Source organism: Lingula anatina, chromosome 9 (assembly GCF_051362555.1).
Source record: "Lingula anatina isolate TDL-2025a chromosome 9, LinAna3.0, whole genome shotgun sequence".
Lineage (NCBI taxonomy): Eukaryota > Metazoa > Brachiopoda > Lingulata > Lingulida > Lingulidae > Lingula > Lingula anatina.
In genome coordinates, this window is record NC_141775.1 from 5,062,644 (window position 1) to 5,086,398 (window position 23,755).

Genomic DNA, 23,755 nt, shown 5'->3' on the forward strand with positions numbered 1-23,755 from the left:
ACCAATACTTCCCTGCACTGGAGGGGGAGTACTGGTGTGGGGAAGTACCGGTGCGGGGGAGTATCGGTGCAGGGACGTGTAGGCATGTAACTGTCTCAAAAATATGTCCTCCAAAAACTGAAAACTGAACATGATGATGGTGCAACCATGACGCTTCAATTTCATCTCTCGCCACTCACATGACCCAGCCCTTGTTGTCCACAAGCATACCCATATCATTGTCTTACACATAAATATACAAATGGCCAGATGTAGGATAAGCTCAAGATGCTGAAAACTATGGGCTACCTGAAGTGCTTACTACCAGAAATATGGTAAAAACAGGTACTGTAAGTGCCCATTACAGAGGAATTATATAACATTTTCATGGCGTTAATTCCTCGACTTTCCTTTTGTGATAGCCAAATTGCATTTTTATGCAGTGTGAAAATGTAAGGAATGCATGCAGTGGTTCACATAACAAAGGAGTAGTGAGGGCCTAGGAGTGCATATATCTCCGCCTCCCCTCCCCCCCCAGCCCTCCACAGTTTTCAACAATATAGCATAACTCCAGGAAGTGGAGGGGGGGGGTGGATTTGAGGATATAAATTTCAAAACAGAACTGAACAGATTTTTCTTGATGACTACATTTTTTCATGACATCAACAACACAATATCTTATACCAATGCGCATATGTATTTAGCTCTCACAATTCACAAAACACAATATTGAAATCTCATCTAACACATTTCAGTAGTTGGCTGTCAACATACAGACACCTGAACACAATCACTGGATACAAAGCAGAAAATGGATCATATCTTCTAAATACAAATTTAAGCAGGGGGTTAGTCAGACAGCTACCAAGCTATCTTTTGCACTCATATTTTGGATGTCATTTTTTAAAATATTTTTATCATATACAGCATACAGAGTCCAGACAGTCTGTCCCAGTGAAAAAATGAATTTGAAGTTTCAAAACCCTGGCTCTAAATCCCTTTTTCCAAGCCCTGAATCACAAAAAATTGTTTCAGTTTATATCAAAAGAATTCCACCAAGGGTAGGGATCCTACTGATGTATAGAGCCACCTATCTTTAAACAATAACCACTTGTGTAAAAATTCTGCAATGTTCAATGTTTTCCAGTGCATCTCACCAATTCGATTTGGATAAATTACATTGTTTACCTTCATTATTATCTGAAAATGAAAACTTGACCACTTTTCCAAAGGTTTCTCCAAAACCACCATGAAAGCAGTCATGCCCCTCCTCCAACCCAACCCCATTTAGACACACAGACATCTGAATGCTGGAACTATAAAAATAAAAATGTCAATAATTGACACCAGCTGTAAACTGAAGTGACAGAAAACTTCTAGGAAGCTGTGTTCAAATACTTTTCACTCACCAAGTTACTTTCAAAGTAGTATATCCTATTCTTGATCAGGGCTACCAGTTCATCCCTTCTAATGATCCCATGGAACCTTAGGGATGGGATTTGTTTGTCTATGATTTCTTCCAGGGTGTCGTCATAAGTGAAGTCAAAAGGGGCAAAACTATCCTCGCTTGACCGGGCTCTTGTCACAGTTTCGTGGCTACTGTAACCAAAAACAAAAGTATAGATAAAAGGGAGCAGGTGTGATGTCATGCAAAGTTTACATACAAGTTTCAAGATGTTTAAAATAATAAAGGCTTCTCTTTGACCGCATTCACAACGAGTTAAAAATTGAGCCATGGCTCTACAAATCCAAGAACTAAATATGGCGGACATACATGAAAGAAAAAACGCCTAATCTTTTAATAGTCTCTCCGCCTCTCACACGCCTCCCCATGTGTCGTCCCAATGGAGCCGAGATTTAATGACTGTACCCCCGCAGGGACGACGCGTGGGGAGGCGTGTGAGAGGCGGAGAGACTATTAAAAGATTAGGTGATTTTTCTTTCATGTACGTCCGCCATAGAGCGATGGCTCAACTCATTGTGAATGCAGTCTTTCTTTTCAAATGGCAATATTCAGTCCAGAAGGTGCTTTGTAAAGTTGTCTTTAAGATATCTCTGAGTGATGAATTCAAATATTCAAAGATCAAGACAAATATAAAATAAAATAAAACATATGCTTGTTTATGAAAATGTGACAGTAACCAAAGTATTATAGTAATAATAACATGCATAATGATTAACCTAAATTAAAGAAAATCAAGAAGACGGGGCAATAACTGGGCTGGAGGCATGACATAAGCATTAAACTTTGATGTCAGAAGCAGTGAAACAAAAACAAAAACTAAAAGAACTGTACATACAAAAGCTGATAAAATAAAACAGTCTAATATAATGAACCAGTCACTTGTTTTTGAATCTGAAAACCAATACATAAAGCTTATGAAACTTTATATGCAAGGAAACTATTGGGTTTAAAATAAATTTAAAGCTGATAGGAGTTTGAAAAATGCTAAAACTTTCTTCAGTGAGTTAAATAGCTTTGTGTAAGGAAAGTGTCAAAGCTTTGGACTAATCTTATAGGCAAGGAAATGTACAATTTTATTTAAAGTGTGTGTGTGTGTGTTTTGCATGTGTGTGCACAAATATATATGTGTATGCGTGGTGGTAAATATTGTGTGAATGCATAATACTCACAAGTGAAAAGAAACACAAAAACAAAAATCTATGATCCTGAACACTACCTAGAATAAGCTTTTATTCGTGTAAACATGCAGACAGCAATTTTGCATGTACACGTACTAATTACATTTCTGCAGTTTTATTTATTTATTTATTTTTTTGCAGCAAAGGATGCTAACAAAAGTGCATGCATGTTTGCACATGAAGGCATTCGCATTTATGCATACATACATACATCTAAGTATTGAGTATTAAGTGTAAGTAACTGCAGACACACATTTTCTCTGTAGGTTCAGCAAGCACTATGATATGTATATAAAAAGACGGATTTTCAATTTTAACAAGAAATGGGTAAGAAATAAAATTAACAAACTAGACAGTGACAGGGTGATGGCCTTACTGATGACTAGCGGAGCCCGGTGGGCTGAAATAGTACAGAAAATAGAGTGTAGAATATCTATGATACAAATACATGTGTAAAAATACAAGAACTTGATGCCTAGTAAACTTTTGCACTGATACATTAACCCCTTTTTATCATGGAGTGGTACACTCAATGATCCAGTCTGCACCCATTCATTATGACAGCTAGGTCCTAAACTGTACTTATGCAACAGCTATGGGCTTTAAGGTTCTCCTTTTCACAAGTTTATCACAAGTTTGGTTTACTGATGTTAAGATACCAATCGATCATTATGGTACTCCATGTAGGTGACTCTGTAAATAACAGCCATGCTATTTTAACCTAAAAAATTGTCAGTCTCTCAAAGCATGAAGCTCAAAGTCAGCAAGTCCAAACTGGATCATTGAAGTATACCATGTGATGTTTCTCATTATTTTTTCTTAACTCTCCCACACATTATCTCTCTCTCTACTTTACCATACTGCCCCCTCCTCTCTCTTTCTGTCTCTCTCTCTCTCTCTCTCCCACACACATACTCTCTCATAGATTGAAGCCGTCTTCTGGGTCTTCCGGAAGACGGTCAGATTTTCATGTTTAAATTGACGGGTATTTAATTTTTTCTGTCGGAAGACGGTCAAAAAATGGATGGATCGACAAAGATTATTTGGAAGACTGTCAGAAAATATCTCTGGATCAGCCCCTGCTCTCTCTCTCTCTCTCTCTCTCTCTCTCTCTCTTCTCTCTCTCTCTCTCTCTCTCTCTCTCTGTCTCTCTCTCTCTCTCTCTCTCTCTCCACCAGTCTCTCTCTCTCTCTCTCTCTCTCTCTCTCTCTCTCCATCAGTCTCTCTCTCTCTCTCTCTCTCTCTCTCTCTCTCTCTCTCTCTCTCTCTCTCTCTCTCTCTCTCTCCACCAGTCAGTCTCTCTCTCACCTGTAGGACCTTGGCCTCTGTCTCAGGGAGCTGAAGGATGACGGCAAAGTAAGTCTTGTGAACTGCTGATGCCTGTGACTCATGCGTTTTTCATATTCCTTTTCTCTTGTCACTGTGCTTCTTACCTGAAAATATTGTCAACAAATGATAATGTGATTTTTAAAATTATGTAAAAAAAAAACAACTACACAGACACAGATAAACTCAAAATCAAACAGAAAGACAGACAGACTGATACATACGTAACCAAACAGCTCCTAGCACAAGTCTTAACATCAAGCTAAAAAAACACATTTGCAGTACCCTAAACTCCAGGTTCTGTCTCCCCAGTGTTGTCCTCTGCTGGCTGTCTGTCACATCCTTGGCCGTGTCCAGGGTCACCACGGGGAAACAGTTGTGTGCCGTGGTTCTCAGGATGTTGATGATGGACTGCAGCCGCGTGTGAGGGTAGATGTAGACAAGGTCTGTGGACATGACAGAAGTCGCAGCCACTCTGTGATATAGATAATATAATGAGAATAATACATAATTATGTACATGGATGTAGATATAATATATGTAACACCCCATTCTCATAGATTAGATCGACCTACATTGGATCGACCTAACTCCCTGGGGGTTCACGCTAAATAGCTGTCAGCCGGGCGGACACGAAAGTTAATTACCCCTTAAAGCTTGTAGTAGGCGGGGACGGACACTTAAGGGGGATTATCTGACAGTAATCTAGTGAGACTCCCCGCGGTGATAGATCGATCTAAAAGTTGTGAGAACAGAGCCTAAGGGTAGATGTAGTGATGCCACTAAACCACTAATGGTCTCTCTGTCTACTACACGCACCAAGACGGTAGAAACAGATTAAATCTCAGCTCAGAAGACTGATGTTAAACCAAGTTGGGCCAGCCTAAGCTGTGTGTTAACACAACTTACTGGTAGGTCACATGTTCCACTCACCTGTCAAGGCCAGTAGGTGGCTCCCAGTGTAACAGTGGGATATGCTTCAGTTCTATATGAATGTCATACAGTCCTTCATTGAACAAGTCCCCAACCCATTTGGCAACCTGAAATGTATATCAAATTGTGGCCAATGAATGGTAGAAAAGGAAAATGAATCCAAGGGATTGAAATGAAAGTGAAATTTATATCAAGGGTCTTGAAATCAAAGTGAAAACATCAAATAACTCAAATTTTGGTATAGAGTAGTAATAGGTTTAGCACACAACCAATTCTCTTGTGACTAAAAATTTTGATGATAAAATTAATAGTAAACTTAAACATGATTAAATCTACTTCACTTTCTCATTCCTCACCTGAGAGAAAAAAAAAAAAAAACAGTTTCAGTATTTGTCTTCAGTGACTATCAACCCCTTCAGTATACACTTTACTTACCATAAGGACCAACATTATGGGCAGGCTGTACTGAATCTCATTGGTGGCTTCTATAATGATAACAGTCAGACTGATTGTCATGCGTACAACACCGCCCAGAAAAGCTGCAGCACCCACCAAGGCAAAGGTGCCAAGGTGGGAGTGTTCAAATTCGAAATAACTGAAAAATAAAAAAAAAAGACAGAATTCATTGCTAGGTAATGTTTATCTTTAAGATAACCTACAGAGGCACTGGTTTTGTTCTTTTTTTCTGCTTTCTTTCTTTCTTTCTTTTTTTTTTTTTTGTGGGTGTTTAAGTTTGAAAATTTTGATTTCATTAAAGTGAAATATTTACATTCAATGCAAGAATTAGCCATTTTCAGCACTGCTTCCTCTTCTATGAATAATTCATAAAACCAACATAATAAAATTATTATTATTATTATCATTATTATTATTACCATAATTAAATACCTAATTCAAAAGGCACCAATGTATCCAGTGCTACTTACTCTACCAGGACAGTAGCTACAAGTCTCCCATAGCAGGCCCCACACAGCAGTGAGGGAACAAACAGACCACTGGGCACCCCCACGCCATACGTCCAACACGCCAGGAAGAAAAAGAAGATAAAGAAGATCCCCAAAGTTGAAATGCCAAAACGTCCTGGAGAGAGAGATGAAAAAGACGGATTACAAAATCAATTGAAATTGTAATATCAAGGCAATAATACACATTATCTTTAAAGGTCAATACAAATGTCAAAGCTGATAAAACAAAGATTTATTACATATTAACTTCAAACAGAGCTTTACAGAGTAGAAAAACCACTATCAATGCACACATACTTGTTGTATACATGCACGCATACACGTTGTATACTAACTTCTTAACACAGTGACAAAACTGCTCTCAACTACCATACATTATGGCCCATAGAAGTTAGCTCTTTTGTGTTTTCAAAGAATTAATCCTGCTCCTATGGGCCATGCTATCTTGCACACATGTCTTATGTCTTGACAACAATCTTGTACTTCTTGAAGAACAAAGCTCCCATATTAATTGTTACAAATTCGAAGTGGGATGAAAAAAATGTAATAAGTGTGTGTGTGTGTGCGTGTGTGTGTATGTGTATGTGTATATGTGTGTGTGTGTGTGTGTGTGTGTACCTGTACGTGTGTGTGTGTGTGTGTGTGCATGTGTGTATGTGTGCGTGCTAGGTGGGTGCAAGTGTACCGGCCCTCTTACCATCTTGATGAAAAAGCTGCTTGATTGCAATCTCCTCTGAATTAAAGAACAGCGTGGCCATGTCATTGTACATTCCGTCTGGGCAGAAAAACTTCCTGACCCCCTCACTGCCACTGTTAGTGCTATTGGTGGCGATAGGAATCTAGAAATGGTACAATAAAACAGTGTTTTATATAAAGACATTCTCTTAGACTATAATCCGAGAGGTGATACAGAAACTGGGACATACCTAATATAATATATCACATCAGGTGTGGCACACTTTAACTTAAATTAAGTAGGAAGGTGAGAATAGAGGGTTCAATGGACAGCTAATTAATTCTCTATCCCTTCATAATTTAATGTATATGGTTTTCTCTCTCCAAGGATATACTGAGAGCCAAATTATGACCTAGACTTAATTATTTGCCTTATCATACATTTACCACAAAACAGCCTCTCAACTTACAATCTCTATCTGAAATTCTCACCATAATTTGACTGCACGTTCCTAGTGTCATGGCGGCTATAAAGGTCAAGGTCGTGGTGACACTGGCCACCAGCAGAGCTTCCAGGATCCTTGGGAGATCAAGCAATAAATTTACTGAGGGAAATATTCTATTACTGAAGGGAACAGTCTACAATTAACAGGAGGAATATTTTATATATTTGTCTAGTACAAACTTCTTACTCAACACTTATGATAATGTATAAAATCATAAAAATTATATACAACTCTGTAATGGCTGAAGATAAATTCCAGCACAAAAATCAAAAGGATTGGACTCGACATTAATCTTTATATCATAATTTTTAATAGTCTTTCTGCATAGACTTTCAATCAAAATATTTGATCTCACTTGGCCTTTTTGCCTCTCTGCTGCACAGACTGCATCCTCTGCTCAGTCAGGGATTGGTTGATACGGTTGAACAGCGCCCCCAAGAGGCCACCAACAACAGCCATGATAAGAAACACGAGAAGATCTGGCGTTGTCCAAAGAAAGCAGTTCTCATCACCTGTCTTGCACTGAGATTAAAATAATCAAAATAAGATACATGTAACAAGTAGGAGATTAATTTTCTGTGTCCCGTGTGTATGTGCATGTGCATGTGTGCGTATGTGTGTGTGTGTGTGTGTGGGTGGGTGCATGTGCATGTTTTCAAGCACGTTTGCCTAATATGACATACCGGGTACTATATAATTTTGATGTCACAAAAAGTTGCAATATATTTTTATAAAAGCAAGATAAGGCAGTCAAATAATATTTAAAGGTAAAATAACCAATGTCTACCTTAAAAACCCCAAAGTTGACCAGTCCCGGCAGGAAGAAGTATCCCCACTGATTTGAGTCAACACCAGAGCGGAAAAAATTCAGGGTGTATGTAGCTGACATTGCACAAAAAAACTGAAACAGACAAAAATTCTCAGTGCAATATTGCCAGTTTGGACAAATTCTGTAAAATTACATTAACTTATATTTAGAAAAATATTATTCATTTCATTATACATGTACAAATGGCTTTCAGGTCATGAAAGATTTAAAATCATATGGGCAAACATAACTGTTACATACAGCACCTGGCAGATGCACTTACAGCCTGAAAAATACTGTATCTTTATCAAGTACAAGTGTTTCACTCACTGTTGTAGTATTTTTATTAAGACGTGACACATCAACTTCATGAAAATCAATCAACCTCGTAGGCAGAGGCCCAGTTAAACTCATGATATAAAAAACTTTTTAAAAAATCACTCACAGATCGCCAAGTGAGACTCTGGTTCCAGAATGAGGATCCTTCCTCCAGACTGAAGAGCACCCCTCCCACGGGCGCCCCAAATGCAGCTGAAGAGAAAAACTGGCGTGGTGAAAATATTCCATTAAGTTTATGATTAAAGCAAGGGAAATCTGTTACAAAAAAAAAAAAAAAAAAAAAAAGAGTAAAGAAAAAAGGAAGCAGGAAGAAATAAAAAAAGAGAAAAAGAATTCTTTAAAATCCATCAATTCTAATATGACAAAACTATAATTTCAATTTATTTTATCCATATAAGCCCAGGGGCGGATTTAGGCCATCTTCTGGGTCTTCCGGAAGACGGTCAGATTTTCAAGTTTACATTGACGGGTATCTAATGTTTTCTGCCGGAAGAGGAAGACGGTCAGATTTTCAAGTTTACATTGACGGGTATCTAATGTTTTCTGTCGGAAGACGGTCAAAATGGAGGATGGATCAACAAAGATAATTTGGAAGACTGTCAGAAAATGTCTCTGGATCCGCCCCTGAAGCCAGTAGGTACATTGTAATGTGTCCTGACCTGCCACACCTGCTGCTGCTCCTGATGACACAAAATCTCTTTTATCTCTGTAATAATTTTAATACATACTTTTAAAACATGCCAAATATAATATATTATAACTGAGTAGAATGCAAACAATTGTGTGACATATTTACTATTATAAATACTTAAATACAAAATATCCAAACAGGCATCTGTGCATGCATTGAGTAAGGTAAATGAGAAAACAACAAAATCTTATCTTATACATGTATCTCCTCTCTCCTAAGAAGAACACTATTTAATTACTAAGACACTAGTGACAAGCATGAGAAATACATTGTATAGTGTTATTATAGCAATCTAATTAACAATTATATACAGGTTTGTGTAGTATGTTCAGAGCACATTGTGAATGTGTGCGTGCGTGCGTGCATGCATGCGTGCGTGTGAAATTGTAGTTTAGAGAACAATTTGAAAACTAAAAAGAAACACATGTACCTGTCAGTCTTGAAGTATTGGTATGAATACGTGCATGTGTATGTTGATACGTGAACACAAGAATGTGTGTGTGTGTGTGTGTGTGTGTGTGTGTGTGTGTGTGTGTGTGTGTGTGTGTGTGCAAGTGTTTTCATAAAGGCACGTGCATGCATGTAAGCAGTTGGGCACAGTTTTAAGAACTCAGAAGTACCTGTCAGTTCTGAAGTGTTTATATCTGCAGTCCACACATTTACAGGTGGTACTGCTTAACATGGGGATTCCAGCACCAAGTATAGCACCACTGTGGATCATAGGACCTTCCTTGCCAACAAACAGACCTGGAATATAAAGTTTATTTATTTTTTTTTGATTGATTTCATTATTGGACCTTTAATTCATTCTAGCTGACAAGTGAGCTCTACAATACGAGTCGCGGAGCTGTACATGAAATATTACAAGTGTATTGTCGAGCCGCAAGCCAGTAATTTTCACGTACAGCTCCGCGATGAGTGCTGCATCTGGCTTAAACCATGGCCTCTGATTGGCTACTACACCAGCGAGTAACGGGAGTGCAACAGACCGTGGAACACACTCATGATGTGCTTGTATGTCGAATACAGTACAGCCGGGTCTTTTGTTCTACGCACTAGCCGTGGTTTAAGCATACCTCCAGCTACACTGACCAGACCACCTACCTCCAGCCACACTGAAGAGCACTCCGACTGCCTTAGACACCAGTGTCTTCATCCTGGCCACCCTCGGCATCTTGATCCCATTTAAATAACACTTGATCTCTGGGATACCCGAGCCTGCAGCTATTGGCTGAATAATAATAATAATAAAAGTTTTTAATTTTGCTCAATAGAAAAATAACAAAATTGGTCTACATCTTTTTTTTGTAAATTTAAGAATTTGAATATGTTTAATATTTTATTTTTCTTAGTCTTAGATTTCAATTTTACCTCCAGACACTTTTGTACAAGACTGTATGTGAAAATATTATATCTAGTCATGTACATCTGTATCACTATGACTACATGTCACACACACGTACAAACACACACACACACACAAAAAAAGTAAAAATAAAATAAATAAAATAAATAGCATATTTAAGTCTGCCCATACTGAACAGGTTCTACAGTGAATAATCCAAGAAAATTACTCAAATATTTGTGTGCATGTGTTCATGTTGGCATATAATTGAATTGAATTGAATGCACTGGTGGTTTATCAGGATTCCCTGTATTTTTGTCATGTATGTGGGAGTATGCATGTGGGTGTACACGTACGTATGCTTGTCTGCCTGCATGTAGGTGCCAGTGAGCACAGGATTTGAGTTTGGCTGTTAGGGTTCATTGTGCTGTACATTCATTGTTCATTGTGTTCATTGTGCTGTATATTCATTGTTCATTGTGCTGTATATTCATTGTTCATTGTGTTCATTGTGCTGTATATTCATTGTTCATTGTGTTCATTGTGCTGTATATTCATTGCTCATTGTGTTCATTGTGCTGTATATTCATTGTTCATTGTGTTCATTGTGCTGTATATTCATTGTTCATTGTGTTCATTGTGCTGTTTGCTGTATATGTGCGTGTGAATGCCATTTGTTCACATGTTTACTGACACATGTGCATATGCATATACATATAGCATGTTACCCAGCCCTACCATACAATGATAATTATAACTCGACCTTTTCAACAGGGAGGGGTTGTGTGAATTTTTCAGATACCATATTTTATAGTCATAATTTTTTTAAAATTAGAACATGTCTAATTCAGTATTTGCAACAAAATTAAAAACCAAGCTACTCAAAAGTTGTCCTCTATGTAGTAAAAGCACCACAAATTCCATACAGAAATACAAAGATATAATTTTTGTGATTATAAAATAATGTATCTGAAAGTTTGATGATTTTTACCCATTGAAAAGATCGAATAATGACCACACCTTACCTCTATTACAGTGAGTACGGCAGCTATGAGGACAAAACCTACATTGAAGGCCAGTAGATAGAGAAGAGAAATAGCCAGACATCCTTCTGTTGAACACTCATTAATGGCTTATTAACACTCAGTTAAGGTGAACAAAGAACACAGCAAACATGTGAGTGTCGAAACTTGTATCAGTATACAAAGGCATCTACATGTACGTACTATTTTACAAGGTTCTCAATTCTAAATCATGGGGAAATGGACTTACTAACTGTTTTAATCAATACTGTGAATAGACTAACTTATAAAAATTAATTTTGGAAAATAAAATTTATCAGTTCTGTTACAATTCATGTAATCAAGATTTTGGATTCTGAACAAAAGCCAGTGACTTGCACCAATTTTATATCTGTGATGGAGGAGAAATGAGAACTTAGTGACCTCATTAATATGTAGATCCTTTAGAAGTCAATAAAAACATATGAACAATTGATTGAAAAACCACTGCAAGATTCAACTTAAAGGCAAGAAATTTAAAATACCTTAAAGATTCTTTAAAGCATCAACAACAATGCAAATTAGATAAAGAAATAAAGGTTACAATAGTGCAAAGTCAAATAAAACAATCCTACCATTTTTCTCAACCAAAAATCACACTGTAACAATAAAAAAAACTCCAAAACTCTGACTGATAAGACCCTTACAAAATCAAAACCAAAAAGCCCTAAAAACCTCAAATTTCACACTAAATAATTTACCATTTATGGATACATTTTTCAACCACCATAAACTTTAATTCAGACAGCTTTCCCACTATGAAGTCTATTAAAAAGGCAATCTGAAAAGAAATGAAAACCAAAGGCATTAAGTTACACACACTGTCGAGTGAAATACACATTATGTCATTTAAGTCAAGCAAAAAAAAAAAAAAAAAAAAAAAAAAAAAAAAAAAAATTGAACACTGAAGAGGAAAAGTTTGATTATAATGCATATACCAATTAAGTTATATTATTTAAATAACTGACTGTTAAATTTTACTCTCAAAATTTGTTGAAGAAAAATTCAGTGGCTAAACAAGGCACACATATCATAATAATAATAATAATAATAAGATTCTTATATGGCGCCTTACATTCTATCTCAAGGCGCCTTACAATAATGGCTAATATACTAAAATCATTAAAATGACTACAATATTTTAATCATAAACTCTCATTGGAAACCATTTAAAATTTACACTACTAAAAATCAATCTTATTAAAAAACATATAAATATTTAAATAAAATCTAAGAGATATAGACAGAATTAAAAATGTGGGTCTTTAAAAGAGATTTAAAATTGTCAAAGTCTTCTGTTTTTCTAATAAAATTTGGTAGACCATTCCACATCATGAAAGTGCCTTTACTAGTACCCACTTACTATGCCTGTTCCTGCTCCTATCATAAAGGTGACCACCCATTTCATAATCTCCTGCTTGATCCAGAAATGCTGCAAACATAAATAAATAAATAAATAAATAAATAAATAAATAAATAAATAAATAATGATAATAATAATGTTTCTTCACTCAAACAAGTGAAACCAGAGTTTATATTGAATTTAAAAAATTAACGCAAATGGATAATGTATTTTGATAAACCAATTGTACAACAATTCAATAAGTTAAAACTTTTTTCAACATAATAACTTTGGTTGTAGGACAAGAGTAAAAAAAATCCAAGATGGTGGGAGCTTCTTAAAGTTGAAATGTACCATCAACAAACATTGTGAAAATATTTGGAATCTTAAAGGTATTAGAATTTCAGAAGTGTTACCTTGTCCCTTTCATGTTCCTGTAGTAGCAAGTCGAAGGGAAGGTTGCGTACAAGCTTATCATTATAATCCAGACTCTAGAAGCAGAGCAACATGACACATAAAAATAAACAGAACATAAATTCCTCAATAATTAAAAAACAAAAAATAATTAAAATGCAAAAAATCAGACTTGCCTGATGGGGAATAGCCATTTTTCATTTTAAAATTTAAATATATATTTTTAAGACATAAAATCCAAATGTCAAGTATTAATAATTCAAAATATATTATCTTTTATCAGAAAAAAATGTATATTATTTCTCAAAAATACTAAAAATACATAAATCATTCATTCCAAGCCTACTGTATCGTTCTCAAGAAATAAAACTATCCAAATGTGTTCATGAAAAATTTTCAACTATAATCAAATATCATTTTCAACTATAATCAAATAACTACATGTATACATATCTGTGAAAAAATTATAGTTCTCAAAAGAGGCAAAAGATTGTATTCACTTCATAATCTTTATTGCTACTTGATTGCACATCCCCGTGGTGGTCCGACTCCCCGCTGGACAAGAGTGGGGTCTGCAAATAAAGCACAAAAAGGCAGTAAAACTGTCAAAAGTACACACAAAAAATTGAATATATTAAATAATGCATATAAAAAACAAAAACACTTCAATAAATTTCCAGGTGAAATATGTTACAATATGTTGGTTTTTTTTTCATGATTGGTGTTATGACCCTTCACCACAGGTTTTTGATTATTTTATTGACCATTTATTTACTTTTTTAAAGGTCATTACACAAGAATAAAATGGAAAGAAGAAGAAATAATTCTAACATAACATTTGAAACAATGGGATAGAAAAACGCATGGCCATCAGCATCAGCCACAGACAGTTATTTTGATCAAATTTAACTCAGAATACAAAAGGTTAGAAGTCAGATAAATAAAGTTTACAGTGGGGATATATTATCGGCTTTCTGCAGATAATACCTGATATAGATATAATGCTATTATCAGTAGGTACTACATAATATGACTTAATAGTGCATATGTAACTCATATGACTATATCGTAACAAGCTCTGCCCTTGACATTTATTAGACTTGCTACAGTCCAAAAAAAAAAAGGGCAACTTTCCAGACTACTAACTTTCACTTTCACTTCAAATATCTTTATGACAACAATTTCCTCCTTTTTTTAATCAACACTTTAAAGAAACTAAAAATGTATGACAATTCATGCAGTAGGCATAATAAATGTACTGTTCAACTATGATAAGCGTTAGGTCATAAAAGGGTACAAAAAGTACGATTAAAGCTATAAATGCCAACACGTTTTCCTTCCGTGTTAGATGAAACATGTACTGTTGATAAGCAGTCAAGCAGATAAGCACTGTGTGAATATAATTTTTAAACTAAAAGAAACACTTCCTTCTTATGAAAAATGATGTCTTGTGATTCAAGATTGGTAAATTATAAAGCAAAATCCACACGGGCACAGAAGTGGCTAGGAACCAACGTCTGTTGTGTAATATTTAAAACCACCCGTATCAGTATCATCACGAGGATTTAGTACGCTTGAAATTAGCAGACGCTTTTAATGTAGTAAAAAATTCGGCATGTTTGAAAAAGCTGGTGACATTTTTGAAATATGACTTCATAAGAAGATATCTTCAACTGTTTATATGAGCTTCAACTCACCTCTTCGTCGTCACAATCGAAGCGAGAATAGTGTCTATTTCTTCGGAAGGGACAACAACACCCACAACGAGAGGTGGCCATAATTCTATACTACTGACTGAAGTCCGGAGATAAGTTACGTCAGGTCTCAATATGGCGGAATATGTCATTTCAGGCCAGACTGATTAGGCAGGTCCTTCATAGTTATATTTCACATGTCCTGTTCTTTATTCTTATTGCTTTTAAATCATCTTACGTAGTTTCACTCAGCAAATCTTCAATTAATGACTCACTATCAAGTTTAAAATGTAGGGGGATTCCGATCACGAGCTTATCCTTGCATGATTGTGATGACAGCAAATTGGTTTATAAGTGCTTTGTCACAATTAATGATATATTTTTTTTAGAATACTGTTTTTCAAATATGACAAAAAGTTGCTTAGTTCTAATCCATATTCCAAGAAGTATTCAGATGATAAAGTACATATCCTGGGATGACAGCTGGCTCTGGTTCTAATATGACTGCCTCTTGGCTTTAGCCAGCTGCTTCTCTGACCTCAGAGTGAAAATGACCTTCGGGGGTCACAGTCGCCATATCGTTTGCAGACAGCTACAAGGTCATTTTGCCGGTAAGTATTACTCCTTAAATATCTTAAACTCATGAGAAAATTAAAACTTTATTCAGTAATATCAGCTTGCATAGTGTTCGTCCATACTGTGTTCCAACTTAGGGAAATGTTATTTCGAACTTTTTGTGTTTTCTTAGTTTTTATGCAAGGATGTATGTTTTTCGACCTTGGTCTGATCTCCTTTTTTCTCCTCATGTGACAAGCTCCACGTTTTTATTATTAAAATGACAGTATTTTTTCTCTTTTGCCCAAGTAGGACACATCTGCAATCCTTCAAACAAGTCTGTATGTGGTGTTATTAGTTTTTATATGATCTCTCTAAATAAACATTATTACAGTTTCGCATAATTTAGTATTTGACCTTTATTTTAACAATGCCATTAACAAAGGTCCTAACTAACAGTCCAGAAGGTACAAATAGTACTGATCCAAAGATCCCGCAGTGAGTTGCAGTATAATGTGTCTAAAGAATCTTTAATATCTTCACTCTTGCACTTTTTCTATAAACCTGCCACATGTGCTGAGTGAATTGAGTCATGGCAGGAAGTTCAGCCAACTCAGTCACTCCTTATGACAAGGATATTGTGGAAATCATGTTGTCTGTCAGGTATTATACTAGTAAGGTAAATGAGTCTGGAAGCTAACTGACAATAGGCAAGTAGATTTGACTGCATGTCCAGCATGAGCTGAATTTCAGCGTGGAATATTTCATGTATATGAAAAAAAATCATTTTAGTGAATTAGAAAGTTATTTATTTGGAAAGGTACATGAAATTAAAGTTCACTTTTTGAATGGTGCAAAATGGTTGGAATTTTACCTTAATTTTAAGAAAGTCATGATTCCAGAGAGGTAGCATCAGTAGAATACGCATTTAATGCTCAGGCTTTATACATGTATATGTATGTTTGTAAATATTTAGTAAATAAATATATATATATATATATATATATATATATATATATATATATATATATATATATATATACACACTTTACTTCCTGTATCATACAATCAGACCAGGAAACAAGATTTTATATGACTGGCCCAATATAATACAATATATATATATATATATATATATATATATATATATATACACACACTTGACTTCCTGTATCACACAATCAGACCAGGAAACAAGATTTTATATGACTGGCCCAATATAATACAATATATATATACTTTACTTCCTGTATCACACAATCAGACCAGGAAACAAGATTTTATATGACTGGCTCAATATAATACAATCACCAGTCTATGCACTGTGTATGTGCAACCTTTTCAAGGTAGATGTACAGCAGTGTTCAGGTGTATACTTCTGTCTACCTGTACAGGTGTGTACAGGTGTGTACAGGTGCTCATTGCCAGACAGCACTGACAGGTAATGATTTGCAGACATGGATATGTGAGCTGGAACACAATATTTCATAGGTGCCTCACTATAGCAGGTTTCTTGTTTTGGTCCATGTAAATTGATATCTCGGCATAAGACAGGTCTCATTGTTTGACTGCCAGACACTGGGTGAAATATTATCTGACAGGTCAAGCACTATTTAGTTTTACTTAGTTCATGCAAAATTGTTTGCCATGGCAAACTTGTATTGTTCATATATTTGGCACTTATGCTATTTCCCCCAGTCTTATAAGTGTTATTTTTTATCTTTTTTTTTAAGTTCACGTAATCATAGGTGGTGGCTACTGTCGATAGCTGTATAATTTTCTTACAATAAACAGATTACAGGAAACTTTCCCTCCCGGAAGTGACCTTGGCCCTGTTGTAGTCATAAGGGTTTTTAAGTCTCCTCCTATCCCTGATTATATTATAAAATTTAATGCACTTCCAACTATAGTACAGAATATAAAGCTTGAGGAGGGCTATAACCCGTTGAAATAAATGTGTTTTATATTTATTTTCTGCCCCAGTTTTCACCAGCTTAATCTCCAAGATGTCCATCACTAAGGTCCATGCTCGCCAGATCTTTGACAGTCGTGGCAACCCCACAGTGGAGGTAGATGTCACCACTAGCCATGGTAAGCAATTCCTGACTCTTAAGAAAAAATGTTTCATTTACATACTGAAATGAGGAGTTCATACTTGTGCAGTATTGAATAAGAGAAAATGACATCAATGTACACCTAGGCCTGGTCACAAATGTAGGGGGTTGGTGAAAATGTGTCAGAGCATCATCTAGAATTGATTCAAGTTCTGAAATATCAATACTTTCTATTTATTTTTGATGTTTAGAAAAAAACAGTAATGATTTTGAAAAAAAAAATGTTTTGATTATTATTAAATGAGAAGGTTTATGTGCAGATGAAAAAATATGCAGTTAATTAGTTTTCATATTCCTCATAACTGTGGTAGTCACTGATATCAGATAACCAAAGAATATTTACAGTTTTTATTTATATATTTATTTTATTTAATTTTATTATTATTTATTATTATTATTATTATTATTTTATTTATTTATATATATATTTTTTTTTGAGAAATAGAATACATGTGTATGTTTTACTGTAGGCCTGTTCAGGGCAGCAGTGCCCAGTGGAGCGTCAACTGGTGTCCATGAAGCTTTGGAACTGCGTGATAAAGACCCAAAACAATACCATGGAAAAGGTAATAACTGTTAAATCTGTGCTCATGTTTAAGGTTTTGTTATGATTAATTAATTATGTGCTCTGTCAAATTAAAAAATAATTATAGTAATAAATTTTTTACCATTAATTTTTGCTGTGAATACCAAGAGAAAAAACAAAATTTTTTTTTTATTGAATATTGATATTTGTAATGTTATTTTCAGGTGTAAGCAAAGCTGTGAACAATGTTAACAGCATCATTGCTCCTGCTCTGATTGCTAAGGTACACACTGAATTTGATATATAAGCATTATAAGCAGTATACGTTACCACGTACATTTTTATACTTAAGAACATGTTTTCTTTTTATAAATTATATCTCTTTCACTCTCTCACTCTGTCTCTCTCTTTCTCTCTTTCTTTCTCTCTCCATCTCAGTATAATAATGCCAAGTTAACATTCTTGCTAAAAAGTCATTAAATATTTTCAGAACCTTGATGTCACCAACCAGACAGAGGTGGACAAGTTTATGATGGAACTGGATGGCACAGATAATAAATGTAAGGAAGCCAGAAAAGAAGAAATTATATTTTGATTACTATGTCATTTTACACCCTTGAAGCTAAAGATGCGCTACGTACCTTAATTACTTCATCATTTTAAAAAAATGCCATAACAAATACATTTTATGTCCTTTAGTTGAGCATTGTTTTGCAGTATTTTCATAAAGGCTATTTTGTAAAATATGGGACTGATAAATAATGCAATTTCTTTAGCCAAGCTCGGCGCTAATGCCATCCTAGGTGTTTCTCTGGCTGTGTGCAAGGCAGGTGCAGCAAAGAAGGTACATAGATGAGTTCCAAAAATATAAAATCAACAGAGATCCAAATTTTAATATCATGTTAACTCTTTTTGATAGATGACCCTAGTACACAACAGTGTTATGCTGAAAATCACCGGTGAATTTGTTCGATAGCATGGAATGTTCAAAATTTAATAAGTTTTTTAGTTGCAACTCTTAATTTTTCTGTTATTTTTGATCTTGAAACAGTAAAACTGTGTGCAGATTTTGAAGGAAATTTTAGTTAATCACATCTGTAATGACAACATTTAATCTGTGATGTATAGGGCGTTCCCTTGTACCGTCATCTTGCTGATCTTGCGGGAAACAAGAATGTGATCCTTCCAGTCCCAGCATTCAATGTCATTAATGGCGGAAGTCACGCTGGTAACAACCTGGCCATGCAGGAGTTTATGCTGCTGCCTTCAGGTAATTGTTTGTTTTCCTCCCTATTTAAAAGCCCTTATGACATGATTTTTGAAGTTTTTTAGCCCATCTATAAGACATGCCATAACATAATAGTTAAAATACTTGGTCATCTATCACACCTCAAACTGTTACTTCTGACATACAGTTAAAACCTAGTCATTGCCATATCTAATGCATTGTGGCATCTGATATATTGTCACATCTAACACACTGTCACATCTAGCGCACTGTCACATCTAGCGCACTGTCACATCTAACATATTTTTGTATCTTCAGGTGCTTCCAGCTTCTCTGAGGCTTTGCGTATGGGCAGTGAGATCTATCACCATCTCAAGAGTGTCATCAAGAAGAAGTATGGACAAGATGGTAAGCATGAGCCAGCATTAATTAATTATATATTAACTTGTCTCATGGCAATGGTTTTATACAGTATGTGTACGTATGGGGTTGGATGGAAGGAGAGATTCTGACTAAAAAGGAGGTTGTTTGGGGAGGGAGGGGGGATTCTGTTTTGTTTTTGTTGCCCATGCCACCACATATACCTCAACTGAACAAAAAGGTATAGTTGAAAGAATGGAAACACATTGCAATACTTTGTCAATCAGAAATTGGGAATGCTCAGTCTTCATATCATGTGCTGAGAGATGACATGGAATTTGAATATCAAGTGGGAAGAATGACTGAATGAATGACATTATGTACATTTTCTCTGTTTTATGTAACACTTTTGTCAAAATGTCTTATTTTTCAGCTTGCAATGTTGGTGACGAGGGTGGCTTTGCACCAAACATCCAAGATAACAAAGAAGGTGAGTCAGGGGCTCTCTGGGTTTTACAGGAGGCAGCAAGAACCAATTTATTTACAAAAAAGCTCACATATATTTTTCTATAACTCTTCCCTTTCATCATCACCATTCAGAGCCTAAAGTGTTCCACTGTTGGACAAAGGCCTCAGCATGCTTCTTCCAGTGTAGTCTGCCTTGGGTTTCACTCTTCCCTTACACCCAAGAAAACGGCCGCATACAATTTTGCACAAACACAACTGCTATCAAGTTCCAAAGATGCTGTTTTTTTAAAATGAAAATTGATATATTTTACCACTTGTTCCCTCGCTCTCCCCCAGGTCTGGAGCTCCTGAAGACAGCCATTGAGCTAGCTGGCTACACTGGCAAGGTGGTCATCGGCATGGACGTAGCCGCCTCTGAGTTCTACAAGGATGGGAAGTATGATCTGGACTTTAAGAACCCCAACTCTGACAAGAGCAAGTGGGTATGTGCTGTACTGTGTTAAAATTATGATCATGTAGATTTAAACAATTCAGTTACTGTGACAGTTTATTAACTGTGAATAGTATTTGTGTAATTGAGATGCACTAAAGACTTGGAATTAACCTTGCATCAGAATTAGACCTCTGTTGTACACTAAAGTTTAGTAATATTAGCGTTGCTAGCACCAAAGAAATCGGATGTATTTTTACTGTAAAATGATGAATCTGAACAGACATCAAATCAAATGTGCTTCTTTTAAACTTAAAACTCTGTTTTTCAGCACAGCAACCAGTCAAATTTAGTGAATAGTCTGAACACGGGTACAAGTGTATGTACTGAAATGTTTTACTTCATTTTCATTGAATTTTTTCTAATAACAAATCATCCCTGACCATTTTTCCAGCTGACTTCGGACCAGCTGAACGCCCTGTACACAGACTTCACCACCAACTATCCCATTGAGTCCATCGAGGATGCCTTTGATCAGGACGACTGGGCAGCTTGGGCCAAAATGAACGCTGGCACCAACATCCAGCTTGTTGGGTAATGTGATCATAGTGATAATATCTAATTATTTCTTAATAAGTTGCAATTAACAAACATGTCAGTGCTATGTACATAAAGCCATTCAGCACCGAGAATCATTAAGGGCCTGGGATTCTAGGAACTTTGAGCATTTTTTTAAAATATACTCACAGTATATCTGCATATATATTTTCAACTAAATTTTGTTTTTTTTTTTTTTTTTTGTTTTTGAATTAAAGCAAACATTTTGACTTTTGTTATTGCAGAGATGATCTGTTGGTGACTAACCCCAAGCGTATCAAGAAAGCCATTGAGGACAAGGCTTGTAACGCTCTATTACTGAAGGTCAATCAGATTGGGTCAGTCACAGAGTCCATTGAGGCGTAAGTACAGTCGGGCAATATTAGGAACAAATTGCGTTGCTTACACGCACAAATGCACAAAAAAAAAAAAAACATACGGACGTACACACACGCATCTGCACACAGTTCTCCAGGGGTAGGCAATTCTGTAATATAGGGCTACCTTTTGATACTTGTAAGATATTATGCATAGGATAAAAGTTAAATAAAAGTAAAAAAAAAAAAAGAAAAAATATTCTTTATTTTATCACTGTTTTTGATGTCTCAGGCCAGTTATTCATCGTGAGGCGTCGTGATATGAAACATGAGAATTTATAGCCATTATTCAAAGAACATCTTAAATTTGAATAAATAATTACAGATAGAAGGAAAAGAAATTATCTATATTCTATGAAATCTTTGGTTTCAGTTGTAAGATGTCCCAGGCTAATGGTTGGGGCGTCATGGTGTCACATCGCAGTGGGGAAACAGAGGACACCTTCATTGCTGACCTGGTAGTGGGACTTTGCGCTGGACAGGTATGTCGCCATCTCTTAAATTTGATGTGAAAATAGTTTTATTGGATCTCAGTTTTGATAGTTATAAATTTTTCATATATGATAGTTCCACATATTAGATTAACCTGTTGTTTGTTTCATCTGTTCACATTTCTTAATGGAATGCTGTGACGGTCAGCTTGACAAGTTTTGAGAATCGTTTCAACTTTAACCTAACAATTCTGAATCATAAAATAGAATTATTCCTTACTTAGAGACTCAACAACACGGCTCATTTGTGATAAACCTGCACTCATTTCAGATCAAGACTGGTGCTCCATGCCGTTCAGAGCGCTTGGCCAAGTACAACCAGTTGTTGAGAATCGAGGAGGAACTTGGCGCCGATGCCAAATACGCTGGCAGGAGCTACAGAAAACCCAATGCATAGGCTTTCTGTATAGTCATCATTGTAACATACCTGAGAAGGACTTAAAGTACTGTGCTACTACAGTATATTTACAGTGTATGAATGTTAATAGGAAGAACGATTTCACTCTCTCTCCACTTGTTATTATCAACTCCTTAACACCCAGTTTCATTATAACACATAGAACAACTTAATTGAAGAGACAATGTTATCTTGATATTACTGTTGTTATCATTATGGGGCAAAATATATTTGTTAGGTATATGTACTGTGAGAGGAGGACCTCTGCTTCCCTCACAAGCTTTATCAAGTTCTTATTATTGTAAGTTTACATATGAAGATAGTCACAAGTTCAACTCTTACAGACTGGTTAAATTTAATAGTACCTACCGCACTCACAGACAGGTTTTAAGTGGGAAAAAAAAGAGATAAGTGGACAAAAAAAGAGATAAGTGGACAAAGAAAAGAACACTTGAATATTGGGATGTGGTGCTTGGCTTGAGATAGTTACGGCGTAAGACTGCTTAATGACTTCTATTGACCTCTATTTACCAGTATCTAGGTCACTGACTGATATTTGTATATCATACATATATTAAGGTCAGTGGCTTTAATATTTATCAATGTCATTGACCTGTATACTTGTATCTAGGTTATTAAACTATTACAGCTGGTTTAGCATAATGAGGATGACCTAAATGCACTACTGTTAGTTCCAGATCAAATTAGCATGAACTTCTGATCAACATCTGGTCATATGTTACTACTTTTGTCTTGGTTATCACAAACTGAACTATAATCACCAGTTGATTGGTGGACTTCATCTTCGAGGTAAAACGGTAAATCTTTTGGATGTAAAGCCAAAGAATCAACTTAATTTGTTCTCATTAAAATATGCTGTGGCTGCTAACATTTCTCTTTACATGTCCTTTTGTTATTAACCAAAGACAGTTGTAACAGAGTTTGCTTTTTCCTTCCTCATAAGTGTGTGGTAATATTGTTGTAGCAAGGAGAAGTTGCATGTTCTAGTTTATGGTGCTTTGCTGTGTTCAAATTAAGTTTATCTGAAGAAAAGATTAATTAGGCATTTAAGCTTTATACTTGGTGTTTAGAACCTTGCAAATGACATAATCATTTTGTTACTTTCATACATATGTAGTAGAAGAAAGGACTGGCAGGTTTAGAAGAATTGTTCCTTAGATTGAGTTATTATGATCACAGTGATAGGAGTATTTTAGTTACCATTAGTAACTGTTTGTTTACATGGGGTGCCATGGATTCTGTCAACAATGCCTCACTGAATGTTGTGCTGTGCTGTTAAATTCCTGGAGGGAAATGAAAATGAATAAAATGTTTTTAACACAGTTGTTTTCAAGTTGCTCTTCCCACCTTGGGTTCACTGCAAAAATTTTAATGTCATTAAAAATTAAAAGGGGATTATCAAAATTTGGATCGTAAATTTATATTTATTTCTACATTTTAAAAGGTTAAAGCGTTTAAAAGGTTAAGCGT

At 35.6% G+C, this 23,755-nt stretch overlaps 2 protein-coding genes across 4 annotated transcripts in view; one reads left to right on the forward strand and one right to left on the reverse strand.

Moving 5' to 3' along the window:
• The window catches only part of LOC106159350 (H(+)/Cl(-) exchange transporter 6), a 50,634-nt gene extending 35,743 nt beyond the window's left edge, over positions 1–14,891 (reverse strand). Inside the window, exons 1-20 of one of the 3 annotated variants that reach the window (XM_086995646.1) lie at positions 14,725–14,891; positions 13,528–13,599; positions 13,030–13,104; positions 12,635–12,703; positions 11,986–12,052; positions 11,236–11,342; positions 9,970–10,096; positions 9,486–9,612; positions 8,834–8,880; positions 8,281–8,366; positions 7,815–7,928; positions 7,383–7,549; positions 7,014–7,101; positions 6,544–6,685; positions 5,808–5,961; positions 5,317–5,476; positions 4,882–4,988; positions 4,234–4,423; positions 3,931–4,055; positions 1,389–1,578 (exon numbers count right to left, since the gene is read on the reverse strand). In XM_086995646.1, coding sequence (XP_086851772.1) covers positions 1,389–1,578; positions 3,931–4,055; positions 4,234–4,423; positions 4,882–4,988; positions 5,317–5,476; positions 5,808–5,961; positions 6,544–6,685; positions 7,014–7,101; positions 7,383–7,549; positions 7,815–7,928; positions 8,281–8,366; positions 8,834–8,880; positions 9,486–9,612; positions 9,970–10,096; positions 11,236–11,342; positions 11,986–12,052; positions 12,635–12,703; positions 13,030–13,104; positions 13,528–13,599; positions 14,725–14,805 — 2,295 coding nt within the window. In that variant the 5' untranslated portion in view covers positions 14,806–14,891. Of the gene's footprint in view, positions 1–1,388; positions 1,579–1,603; positions 3,023–3,930; positions 4,056–4,233; positions 4,424–4,881; positions 4,989–5,316; positions 5,477–5,807; positions 5,962–6,543; positions 6,686–7,013; positions 7,102–7,382; positions 7,550–7,814; positions 7,929–8,280; positions 8,367–8,833; positions 8,881–9,485; positions 9,613–9,969; positions 10,097–11,235; positions 11,343–11,972; positions 12,053–12,634; positions 12,706–13,029; positions 13,105–13,527; positions 13,600–14,724 lie in introns of those variants that run through there. The other 2 variants (XM_086995648.1, XM_086995647.1) reach the window with 2 other exon arrangements.
• A 306-nt stretch (positions 14,892–15,197) lies between these two features.
• On the forward strand, positions 15,198–23,607 carry LOC106159356 (alpha-enolase). Its single transcript, XM_086995653.1, has 14 exons — positions 15,198–15,332; positions 17,260–17,367; positions 17,861–17,956; positions 18,141–18,199; positions 18,407–18,476; positions 18,693–18,760; positions 19,045–19,186; positions 19,463–19,552; positions 19,938–19,994; positions 20,309–20,454; positions 20,857–20,996; positions 21,245–21,361; positions 21,750–21,858; positions 22,139–23,607. Exons 1-14 carry the CDS (start codon positions 15,272–15,274, stop codon positions 22,262–22,264), a joined length of 1,389 nt encoding a protein of 462 aa, XP_086851779.1. The 5' UTR covers positions 15,198–15,271; the 3' UTR covers positions 22,265–23,607.
• Positions 23,608–23,755: the final 148 nt, after the last annotated feature.